Source organism: Gadus morhua, chromosome 4, assembly GCF_902167405.1.
Source record: "Gadus morhua chromosome 4, gadMor3.0, whole genome shotgun sequence".
NCBI classification, from domain to species: domain Eukaryota; kingdom Metazoa; phylum Chordata; class Actinopteri; order Gadiformes; family Gadidae; genus Gadus; species Gadus morhua.
The window spans coordinates 4,759,326-4,772,474 of NC_044051.1; the positions used below are offsets into that span (position 1 = coordinate 4,759,326).

Here is a 13,149-nt window from a genome sequence, read left to right on the forward strand (position 1 = left end):
ACACACACACAGTGTCACACACACACAGTGTCACACACACACACACACACACACACACACCACAGCTTCTGAGTACCCGCTGACTAAGAGAACAGACAATGCAAGGCTGAAAGGTTGTTTCGATGACTACCTTTCTAGGGACGTCACTAATGAACACAAAGAGCAAATAATAAAATAAACATCGAAATGTATTAAATATGAACATCTCCAAGGAAACGCTGAACTTTTAAAAGACGGCACGCAGAGTCCCAGTAGGCCGTCATGAGACGCGTGTTGCGTAACGTCAGACTAATCGTTCCAACCACGCCCACACGCACACACACACACACGCACACACCGAGGGAGGGGGGGCAGACTTACGGCCGCCGCCGACGAAGGACGTTGACCGATGGGCCGCCCCTCCCTGAGACCACGAACGCATTACCCAGAAGGCCTAGCGTCCAGGGTTTTGTGTGTGCGTAATGAAACGTGTCGCACACACGCCGGCCACCACCATGGCTGCCTTTCCTTCGGGGTTTTTTTTTCCGACTAATTACATTCAGGAGGAAAAGAAAACAACGGAAGGCCCAAGATGGATGTTCTATTGGTTCAGGCCCCGCCTCTCTGTCTTCAGGGCCCATTGGGAGCCACTCAGCCACGCGACAGCCCATGGCCCCTGAGTGCGTCGTGTAACCGAGAGAAGGGCTTGGGGGACCACCGGACGCCATGACATCATCTCACCTTCTCTGGTCATTATCAACCAACAGAGGAGGGGGGCAGGGGGGGGGGGGGAAGAGAGAGAGAGAGAGAGAGAGAGAGAGAGAGAGAGAGAGAGAGAGAGAGAGAGAGAGAGAGAGAGAGAGAGAGAGAGAGAGAGAGAGAGAGAGAGAGAGAGAGAGAGAGAGAGAGAGAGAGAGAGAGAGAGAGAGAGAGAGAGAGAGAGAGAGAGAGAGAGAGAGAGAGAGATTTCTGGCTACTCTGCATTGACAATGCATCACATTGTCCCCACCCCCGCGGCTATGCTACACTACGAGCCATTAGCAGCCTGCACTCAGGGCTGATGGGAGGTGGGGGGGGCTGTGGGGGGGGGTTGAGAGGAGGACAGAGGGGGACTGGGGGTGGAGGGGGGGAGATTCTGAGAGGTTGTTTGCCGTCATCTTGTTATCATCGGAGGTGGAACTGGGCTATTTGTTACAGGGCCGAAATCAAACTCCATTACTTCTTCATTCTTCGTATTTGATAGGGAGGGCCTGTTTTGTTTATCTAGTGCTTCTCCGAACAAAAAAATAAGAAAAGACGAATATTTTGCTCAACAGAACGGGAGAAAGACATTTTTATAACATAAAATAAAATAAAAATTCAAAGCATGGCATGATTTTTCCCTTTTCATGTAGCGTCTTAGAATATCGTGCTTCGTCATCCTGGCGTTTTTTCATGTGCATTTTTTTCAGAACGAAAATCCCCTTATTGTTGTCGGGATATTTTGGGCCGGTTCCAATTCAACGGTTCTAAAGAAAACGTTTCCTCGCTCCCCGGCTCTGACACTGCCGCTCCGGGGAAGGCGTTGTGACGGGCGGCGTCGCTTTGATGGATTTAATAAGACGGCGCCACACGTTTCCATTCCAATTACTGGCGGGCGGGTAGCTGTATATTCAGCGGCAGGGGGGGGGGGGAAGCTCCACGGGATAAACCGCAAGAAGTATTAACATCCGGACTGGGGAGGGGAAACCGTTGTGTCTACGCAACACCCAGACGCTCAACGTAAAAGGCGCTTACCCTTATCCTCCCCCTTTACCCCAACCACAACCCCCTCTAACGCACTTATTGTATGTTGTACATCCTGGCACTTAATGTACGCACTTATGGTGTTATCCATTTGTATGGTACATCCATTTGTATGGTCGTAAGTTGCAAATCTCCCAGCTTTCTTGCGGCATTTCCGGAGGCCCGTCCCCTTTTGGTCGTAGTAGCTTTCCCGTTTCTCATTGGCTAGCCATTATTATTGTTTGCTACGTTAGGCTCCTAGCAAACCAGCTCGAAATCAAACAACACAACTTTACATTGTATTGCACGCACAGCAAGACCGTGCAATGCATAAATTGGCGACGTGCATAAAGTAGCAATGTGATCGAGTGTGTAAGAGCATTTAAAATCGACATTAAAAGGACCGACGTGATACAAATCCAAAGAAAGAAAATCTGCTTACGGGCGCAGCAATTTTTGTTGACGAGAAGTATCAGAAAAGCGTGACGAACCAAAAGGGGGCATGCCTCAGTGAAATGCCGGAAGAAAGATTGGGAGATTTGCAACTTTCGGCTTGCACGTACCGGCATACCATCCAAATGGATTGCAGCATTATTGTATGTATTATTGTATTGTACGTCCTGGCACTAAAAGGTTCAAGGTGTGCTTCACTGAAGTGTTGTAAAGTAACCGACTACGTCAGTTGAATGAATGTGTGGTAAATAGACAGATTTGGAATAGCTTTGACATTTAATAATAATCGCGCGCGTGCACACACACACACACACACACACACACACACACACACACACACACACACACACACACACACACACACACACACACACACACACACACACACACACACACACACACACACACACACACACACACACACACACACACACGGGTCAGGGTCTTCTGTCGTGGATTCAGACGAGGAAAACCAATCTGACCTTCTATCCGGAATATTATCTCCGCTAACTTTGTGACCTTCATTCAAGCTTGTGCGTACGGCTCCATTGAGGAGCAGGGAACGAACATCAACAGAACGCCTCTCATTCATGCATTCATACACCCACACAGTCATTCATGACACTCGCAGCAGTGTTCGCCTGGCAAGGAAGCCAGCGGGAGTACTAGCACGTACTTTCTGTGCCTAGGAATCAAACCAGCAACCATTCTTAACCTGGAATTTACACTGCTCTACCGTCAGTGTGCCTCAACGCTTAGAATGAAGCAATACAAATCTATTTCAGATCAGTTTAAGACTAAGCAATACTCCATGAAAGGGAGATACAGCAGCCAATGAACATAGTACTCTAATAGATCTAAAAGATCTTATCAGAGTGCCATAAGTGACATTTAGTTAGTTTGACTAAAAGTAATGTTCTGTTAATCATCTGCTACTATTGGAAATATTCCATCTATCAACTAACAAATATAAATTTGCACTTCAAAGAAAACCAACTAGAACTTGGAAACCGAATGATCCTGTGAGAAAACGTCCACCGACATCAAATCCAGTTATTTTGATTGGATAACTACTTTGTGATCATGAGACTGATCTCCTCCTGCTTGCTCTTTTGTCCTCAGCTCTGGTGGTGAGATTCCTGACCAGACGCTTCATCTGGGAGTACGATCCCACACTCGGTAAGAAACACCTTCTCCTGTTCTACGGAGACACCGAGAACGACAGCCATGTAGACCGCTTCTACAGTACTGCAACACACAAAGTTATGGATATTCCTACGAAAAAACGAGGGACGAAAGACGGTAGCTCCCATCTCAAGTCATTCAGTTCAATTTGATTTGTATAGCCCTTAATCATGGGTACAATCTGAAAGGGCTTAACAGGCCATATATTTATGACACCCCCCCTGACCCTAGCCCCCAAGAGGGCAAGAACAAACTCCCTTTATTAGAAAGGAGGAAATCTTGAGGAGGAACGCAGAGTGTGGGATCCCTTCTTCCAGGGATGATTACAAGGGAAATGGGTGCCATAATTGAATGGTTTAACCCATTTAAGTCATAACTAATTTCCTGATTCCCTCCTCTTGACACCATATGCTTTGTCATAATACCCTGAGTAATAGAGAAACATAGATTGTATTCAGAAAGATTATCACGAATCTCCCTCTAATCCACCTTCCCTTTAAATCAACTGCCACGCCAGACTTTAGGGCCGTTTCAACGTGGCCATTATCACAACCAATATTAACGAGTATCGGTGAATAACACATCTTTTGTATACAAGGGACCAAAATAGCCAGCCCTTGACAACGGCCCGTTCTGCAGTCAGAATGTAGAATATTTCCCGGCCGGCCGTGTGTTGAATCAGAGATAAGTCCCCCCCACTCTTCATTCATTGCAGTCCAGTGTCCATGTGACACTGTACCCTGTATGCTCGCTGTGGGCATTCTAACCGAATGGTAAATGGACTGCATTTATATAGCGCTTTTCTAACCAGTGACCTCAAAGCGCTTCACAATAACTGCCTCATCATTCACCCGTTCATGCTCACATTCACACGCCAACGGCGGTATCAACCATGCAAGGCGACAGCCAGCTGGTTCGAGAGCAGTTAGGGTTAGGCGTCTCGCTCTTGGACACCTCGACACTTCCGGTTACCAGCCAACCCGATCTACCTTCTGGGCCACATGCCGAATCACTCCCTGCACGCGGCAGAAGTGCTACAGTCAGACTAGCCGTGCTGTTGTTGTTGCCACTTCACCAGACATGCTGATGGCCCATTAGGGACGAGTGCCGAGAGATTGGGAGAAACAAAGGCAGTGGCAGGGAGGTCAATGAGTTTCATGCATTATTCATCCTTGTGGACAACTGGACATGCCTGCTTCCTGCATACCTAAGTGAGGCTGGCACTGTACTGTGCAGATGAATTGAGAGGACTATTTTAGTAAAACACACACACACACACACACACACACACACACACACACACACACACACACACACACACACACACACACACACACACACACACACACACACACACACACACACACTCTGAGTGTCCACTGGCCACCTCAGGGGGCATTTTTTCGATGGTACTTGTTCAGACACAATCTCAGTATTCATCTCAAACCAATTTCAGTGTTCAGTCGATGTCGAAATTGTTGTGGGAACATACAAGGGTATCAGAATTCATTTCCGGAGCCTGGATCACGGGCACTTCAGTCACTGTGGCGGCTTACCCAAAAATAAGTGCCATGTTATTGCTGGAGCCTCACAGCTGCGGTCAGATGCAGAGAATACTGCAACTCCGACGGACCTTCAGTGAAACATGTGGAAGTAATTCAACGTCCCTGCCGACGGTGTTCGGTTCATACAACCTCTCGGCCTTCAACAGAGGCAAACCAACAAAGAGCAGCATACCCAGCTCGGCGGTCAGACCGATCGAAGGCTGATTGCAGCTGATCTGATAATCCCCGCCCAAATCTGCTCTGCAACCACGCTTTACAGCATGCACTCTGCATTTATCGGTTGCCGCACCGACCGCGGTGGTGGCGGTCGGGGATGGGGTGTGGGGTACGCAGTCGTTATGGTGCGCGCTCTTGTTATCGGTGTCCTGCTCTTGAGCAAGGCACATGCATGTTCTAGTACAGCACATCAGGGTAACGCAGGCTGTGAAAGGGAGCAGACTTTTTTTTTCGTTTTCGCAACAGGAAAGCTGATTCGTGATCGCTTGTTTTGAAAACATGACATGCCGTCAAACAACCCTGACGTTCAAACTCAATTGTAACTGCTAAAAAAATAAATAATAATGATAAAAAAAAAAACTGAAAGTCCCGACCCAAATTCCAGTCCAAATGAAAGATTGTCCTCCAGATAAGCCTGGCAGGTGACGACGTTGATGGGCAGGCGTCGAAAGCTGAAACCCCCCCCACCTCGAAACTCCTCCTGGCTCCGGGCAAGTGTGCGGTCACTATCCCCCCCCCGGGCTGCGCTCCACAACAAAATGATTTACTCCCTGCCAGAACGTGAACTGTTTGGGTTTTATGCAAACCCTTTAAAGTGTACGGTTGTGCTGCCTAAATCACCCCAAACCTGCCGGCTGTCATTGCAGCTAAGGGGTATGTGTGTGTGTGTGCATACAATGCGTGTGCATGTAGCCTACTGTGTGTGTGTATGTGTGCATACGATGCATGTGTGTGTATGTGTGCATATAATGCATGCGTGTGTGTGTGTGCACGTGTGCATATAATGCATGCGTGTATGCTTGTGCATATGATGCATGCGTGTGTGTATTTAATGCGTGTGTGGGCTCGTGCATATAATGTATGCGTGCATATAATGTGTGTGTATGTGTGCATGTGCATGTGTGTACAGTTTGAAGCAGAGATCCCATGGGCGGCCCAGGGCGGCGTTCTAGCTCCGGCTCCGGCTCGGATGGCCCTTTCATCCCTGCGGCTCCTGGGCTATAAATCTGCCCCCCCCCCCCCCCCCCCCCCCCAGGGCTCCAGATGACATTTTGTGTACGGGAAGAGGGCCCCCGATTTATGTCCGCAAGTGGGCGGGGCCCCTCTGGGGACAGCGAGGCCGGTCATACACGACTTGGTTTCTAAACGCTAGGAGTCCAACGAGTCAAGACGCCGCCGTCGATGTGTGAATGCGTGTATGAATGGGTGAATGTTATAGGGCGATACCGTAAAGCGCTTTGGGTGGCCACCGGTTACAAGAAAGCACTTTATAAATGCAGTCCATTTACCATGTCTGGTTCCCGCAGTAATAAAAACACGTAGAAAGAGAGATTTAAAGAGGACGGATGAGTGGAGGTGCAGGTGTGGATGGGATGGTCAGGTGGGGGCTTCCAGAGGGTGAGGCTGTGGATCGGTCTTCGGATCCCAGGGAAAGCCCTCCACATGAGGGGGGGATTGCGGGGGATTCTGCGCTGGGTGTTGATGCAGATGGTCGGTTTGTTTTTCTACAAATCCACTTCATTAACTTGGGCTTTGTGTGGTCACGACCTTCGACTGCTGAGAGGCCCGTTTGAGAGGCCGCAATCTAGACGAAAACAACAAAACATCGGAAATTTTTACCATATTGTGAAAGCGAACTTTTATTCGCTTTGATCTATTCCAAGTTTTGAGATCCAAGGTGTTTTGGAGGAAACCCGTTATTGAGGGATTTCTGTGTGCATGTGTGTGTGTTACAGAATCGACCTATCGCCATCAAGCCAATGTTGACGACGAGGTTGTAGCCATGGAGATCCTGGACACTGCGGGACAGGTGAGCACGTTTCATACAAACATGGATCACATAGACGGATGACATTATCTGGCATTGCCGTGGCAACCTGATTGAGGAATTCCAATAAGAAAGGAGTATCCTCAGTCAGTCAATCTTTATTACAAAAGAAAACTATTACGGCGCTTTGAAAAGCTTTCACCCCATAAAAAGGTTGTGGAGGTAGGTCATTTCAGCTGGCTTAATGGCTTAATGTGGATATAAAAATACTCCAGTTCAAGCCAAGACTCAATTGACGCCTGAATTACTTATTGTAAAGGGATGCCATTCCTGGCAGCATGGTTAATGTCTTGCCCGGTTCCTCCGTGATTTGAGAGGGGTTGTGTGGTTTTCCCTCTTTAATGAGCTATAGCTGCATTACCATGTAGGTGTTCTCCTGGCGACATTAGAGGGTTGTTTTCTTATCTTTCTTATATGCACAAGGAGAAAGAACAATATATGGCTGTCAGTACAGTAAGGATATTCATAGAACAAAGTGCCAAACACTAACAATTGTTAGGTTAACCCATTCCGCACATACAACAAAGATACGTGGGATAGGATGCTACACAATAAGTGCGTACACAGAGCTAGGACGTACAACATACAATAAGTAGGAGGGTCGGGAACTGATCCCTTCAGGTTGCACCTTGCAACAAGATCAGGGCTGTACCACTCGTGCCATCGGAGAGACCACCAAGTCATACCCTGCGGCTGTAACCTTTTATTCCTCGTTTAAAATGAAGAACACAAAACCAGGAAAGTGATGCAAGAGGCAGGCGCCCCTCCAATCATACGCTCCGTGTTAGTATCGCCTCGCGGACCCGGAGCCCCTCTTCGTAACTCGTAAATTCTCCGGTTCAAAAGTCGGTCAGGTATACAGATGTCAGCCGGTGCCTGGCTTTCGAGGAGGAATGTGGTAATTTATTTGAAAATAAGTAAAAAAAAAGAAAAGAAAAAAAGAGAAAATTCTCTTTCCGCTTTCGGTGCCAATAACGATGAGGTCAGACAATCCCCTGCCCGCCTCCGTTCAGATTTACAGACTGCCACACAGCCAATCGAAACCTGTCCCAGGACAACCGGGGCCGTTCCACTGAACCAGGAGAAGATGCCTGGCTTCCAGCCAACCTCTTTAGATAAGAATTTGCAGGCTTTAGCGGGAGTAATGCTACAAGACAAGTGACAAGCCTTACACAAACGAGACCTATGACGATGAGTAAGCCGTCGTTTTCTTTAACCAGGGAGGATAGAATACTAGGGATTACATCACAAGGGCATTACTCAGTACATGCTTAGAGGTACATATACAGAGGCTGCACACGGACGTCCAGAACGCCTGTTCTCTTAAGTGGATCTGAAGAGTGACGGAGATCTCTAGTCTCCAGAGTACATGGTGACCGCATGCATGCAGACTTAAACATGAGTGTTTGGTTTCAACCTGCCATGGTAACTGCATTCTCCAGCATGTGGTCGTGTCAGGCGATACGTCTCTTGAGCAGAACCAGGTTCCAGAGAGAGACCCTTCCGACTGAGCAAATTAAACTTATTTCATCGTCATTATCAAACAATCACGATGCGGCGCACTAACATCAAAAGGTGAAATATAATACCACCAAGTGTGATTAGCCGTTACAAGCTGTTATGAAAATCGGTCTCTTCTGACATCATAAGTGGGCTGTCCACCTAGATGTATGACGGAGAGATGAGCAATGTTTGCTGCAGTCCACTGGGAAGGCTGCTAGACTGATCTACCCCGCATACATCTAGGTGGACACACCAACTTGTGATGTCACAAGAGGCCGATTTTTCAAACTGGCTCGTAACGGCTAATCACCGCTCTCACAATGTCACCTTTAACCCTCCTGTCCCCCCTCCCTCAAGAATGAGGTCAGCCTGGGCTAATGTCTCACATTTGCCGTTTTTTTCCCCCGGTAACCAGGAGGACCTCCAGCAGAGGGAGAGCCACATGCGCTGGGGCGACGGCTTCATCATCGTCTACGACATCACCGACCGGGGCAGCTTCGAGGACGTGGCGCCGCTCAGAAGCCTGCTGGAGGACGTCAAGAAGCCCAAGAACGTCCCGCTGGTGCTGGTGGGCAACAAGTGCGACCTGGACCACGCCCGGCAGGTGGGCACGGAGGAGGGCGAGCGGCTGGCCGCCGAGATGGCGTGCGCCTTCTACGAGTGCTCGGCGTGCGCCGACGAGGGCGGCGCCGTGGCCGAGGCGTTCCACGAGGTGTGCCGCGAGGTGAGGCGGCGCAAGGCCGTGCAGGGCAAGGCGCGCCGCCGCAGCTCCACCACGCACGTCAAGCAGGCCATCAACAAGATGCTGACCAAGATCAGCAGCTAGGACTGCCCCCACTCCCTCCCGGGGCACGACGCGTCGAAGAACCGCCGCAGCCGCCATGATGGAAAACTAAAGCCAAATACCAGAGAGAGAGATGTGCGTTTTGTCGGAACCCCGACGTGGACTACAGTTTGGCCGTGGAAGGGGTGACCGATTATTTCTTAAACAAACAAGAGTCACAAGCACACACTATCTGAACCGCCCTTCACTATCAGCACATTCAACACAGTGAGAGAAACTACAATAAAGAATAAAAACAAATACAGGTACTTTGTTACAGTAGCCCTCAGGGATTAGTACTAGCTGCAGTTAGCCCAGTTGTCTGTGCTAAGCGCGCAAAAGTTTCATCATAAGTTCCCGATTGAACCCCATACAAATCAGCCCGTCGTCTGATCAGCAGACTACATTTAATTTGAGTCCATCTGGGACCATACAGCATGCAATGAAGACTTTCTTCGAAATTGGTGAATTGATAACATGTACGTTATTCTTTGTAGCTTTTTTGTTTGATTTGGAAGGCTTTACAACGTTATGGGCTGCCTTAGGTGTAACTTGTTTAAACTACATTTCCCAGAATCCTGACCATAGCACCGCTGTAGATACGCAGTGTTATGAGTACTACCATTTGGCATCAAGACCTCTATTTCACCCTGTACATCCACTCCGTACACCAACCAACACCAACTCCATACATTGCATTGACACAACATCCATCTACTGGTCTATTCCTTTTGCACTTTAAAAATTGGGGGGAGGGAGGGAGCAAGGGAGAGAGAGAGAGAGAGAGAGAGAGAGAGGGAGAGGTACCCAAAGACGACGAGAAGCAGTACCCTAAAATGGGCAGGTCTGAAACGCAGGGCTTGAAAGACGAAGACCGCGGAAAACAACCGTGTACTTCAAGTTGATTAACGTTTGTATAACTCCTAAGGGAAACATGTGTGATATACAGTAAATGGGGTCCTGTTGTTTATCGTGCACGATCCCCGGGGAAGATTACCCCTTAATGAATTCCTCCATATCGCCCGACCCTTAGCCCCGCACCCGGCTCGCTCTTGTTTGTCCAAGACGAGGGTCCAAGATTGCTATCCATCTTTTCATCAAGGGAGTCCCATAGTAGTAGCTTTGAGAGCCAATTTGTAGGGCCTTAAGAATGAATGTGTTTCATGTTTAATGTTATGGGGGTTGGGGATGGGGGTGGGAGAGATTGGTGGGGAGGGGGGAGGGAGAGGTTGGTGTGGGGGAGGTCTTCCGTCTCCGTCCATCATTACTTGCCACATTCCAAGCATTTTCTTTACTGTTGGCATATCTTTCATACTGTAAACTATGTACAATAATGTCAACCTATAGACTGGTGTGCTCTCCCGGGTATGCGCAGAAACCAAAGTCACGAGACAAGGAAGTTGTTTAAAGCGAGATGTTGTTCCAGTGTAACATCTGGGACACCCAGACCAGCTGTACGCTTGTGATTAAAAGACTATATCGAGATTACCAGAGGTTGTCTTGTTATTGTTTGAGAACGCAGGTTTCCAAGTTGGTGGGATTTTGACATCGACAGACACAGTATCCGACATGCGGTTGTCATGTAGCTATTTTGATACTGCTCCTTTCTATTGTGATTGATATGAAGCTGTTAATGTCACATTAGCACAGTGCAGTTCTGTTGAAGGTCTTCTCTATAGGCGTCTCTGCGTGGCACTAGCCTCTAGCGAGACATGCTAATCACCACCCAGCCGCCATTTGGGTCAGTCAACCAAAATAACCATGCATAAATCAACCTTCAAAAACGAATATCAAATCTCAAGTGAACCACGATATTTGGCGAGTCACAAAATCATATTGAGAGGAAAGTGAAGAGAACACAAGCCGTTTTTGTGTCTGCTTTATATTAATTCATGTTGAATTAGTATGCTTCAATCTAACTAAGCCAACCCAGTTATCTGGGAACCAGAAAACATCCATGCTCTTAGCCCTGTCAATTCCAGCTGTGGAGCTACATTATGTGTGTAACGGTCTTATGTTTACCTGCAAGATTCAAACCAGTAATCCGATATCGAGTTGTGTGGAATGTTTACAGATATGTCTGAAAATATATTGCATTCGTAGCGAATTTAATAAGTCCAAGAAACGATATATTACTGTATTCCCCAAAGCCCCAACATGCCCGTTTTCTCTCTGTGGCTCAGACGTGAGAGACGAAATCTTACATTCTGGGCCCTACAGACCCAAAACGCAAACATCCTTATATAGGCCTGGTCCTATCCTGACTACAGCTCTCCTGTGTATTCTGGCGAGGACCATATGTTTTAATACGTCGATAGGGGCCAGCTTTAGCACTGCTAGGTCGGCGGTCAAGCTAACCACAGGTAGCCAAATTAAAGGTAGCACCGTAATCCAGGTTCGAAAGGCAGCAGTGCAGTGTGTGCTTATTCACTTTAAAAATCGAGGGAACTTCACCACCAGGCTGTAACCCAAACGAAGCTTTCTGGACAAAAAAGTTAAGTCAGTCAAACTTGATTCACTGACGTGTGACGACTGAAGGGACACTGGTTCAGCGTGGACTCCTAATCTCGGTACTTGAAATCGTAAAACTGCAGTGTTTTCTCTGAAGATAAGCTTGGGTTGGGTGGGAGCCCAGCCATGCGTTTGAGTTTGAAACATAGAAGGCTACTACATCGTACACTGACGAGCGCTTATTTTTAAGTCTATCAGCGTCTGGAAGACGGATGGGCGTCGTTAATCATCAACGTCGTATTTTGTCTGTATTTTAAAACCGAGCCGTTATCAAGCCAAGGGAAATCACAAATCAGTCCATCTCAGTCGTATGGTTGTTTGTCTAGGGAGAATATGTTGGCCACTTGTCAGTGATATATTTATAGTCTGTAGGAAAAGTCCTACAGGGTAATTGAGTTCCCATCTCCCGGTGAAGACAGGCCCCATACATCCTGTTTTGAGAGGCAATCATGTGGAGAATGAACTTGGTGGGGAGGTTCTGCAAGGCTGAGCAAAAAACATCCATTAGAATAAACCGAGTTCATGATGATAAACCGAGTTCATGATGATAAACCAAGTTCATGACTATCACCCAAGTTCATTGAGAAAAAGCGAAAATGTTTTAAAGTCGATCAACAAAGTTCATGATTAGAAACAAAGTTCAATGATAAACCAAGTTCATGATAATAAACCAAGTTAATGTCGCCAAACTAAACGCAGCTCATTACCGTTGAGAAGATCGACGCACAACCGAATCAACCGCGGACATTGAAAGCCCCCAGTCCACGTGCCCACTCGAACAAACACTTACCTGGCTGCGTTCCAAATCGCCTTTTTCTTCTTTCTACTTGCAGCACGTGCTGGAGAGCCTTGCAAAGTACGTGCTGTTGAATACGGTATGCATACAATTGGAACATACCAAAGGTGATCCTACTACACGTGATTGCACTGATTAGCACACCTGTAGTAGGATGTAGTGCAACATCCTGGTATTATCGGCTTGCTACATTTTCCATAATATGTATCAACTTTGGACAAACTGAACATTTCTGTGCAATATAAATTGTATGGTAGTATCGTGGTGTTAGAACGCAGTACGCACGGTGTGGCTCGGTCAACGGTGGACACTGAATAAAAACAACTCCTTTATAAGATGTGACGTCACATCAGAAGGCCCGCCTCCATTTCGGAAGCACAGGAGCAAGGAACGTCATTGGTGGTAATGGCGTGTCGGTCATTGTTTATTAATTAATCGAGATATTAATTGTAATTATGAGGAGTAATGATCGTGATTAAAAACGGCCTCAGCTTTTCTCAAGCAAGGCGTGGCCAAAAGCTTACTA

At 47.5% G+C, this 13,149-nt stretch overlaps 1 protein-coding gene across 1 annotated transcript in view; it reads left to right on the forward strand.

The window, feature by feature from the left end:
- Positions 1-10,804, forward strand: part of rerg (RAS-like, estrogen-regulated, growth inhibitor) — a 31,059-nt gene extending 20,255 nt beyond the window's left edge. Inside the window, exons 3-5 of the mRNA XM_030355093.1 lie at positions 3,319-3,375; positions 6,899-6,972; positions 8,909-10,804. Coding sequence (XP_030210953.1) covers positions 3,319-3,375; positions 6,899-6,972; positions 8,909-9,319 — 542 coding nt within the window. The 3' untranslated portion in view covers positions 9,320-10,804. The remainder of the gene's footprint in view (positions 1-3,318; positions 3,376-6,898; positions 6,973-8,908) is intronic.
- Positions 10,805-13,149: the final 2,345 nt, after the last annotated feature.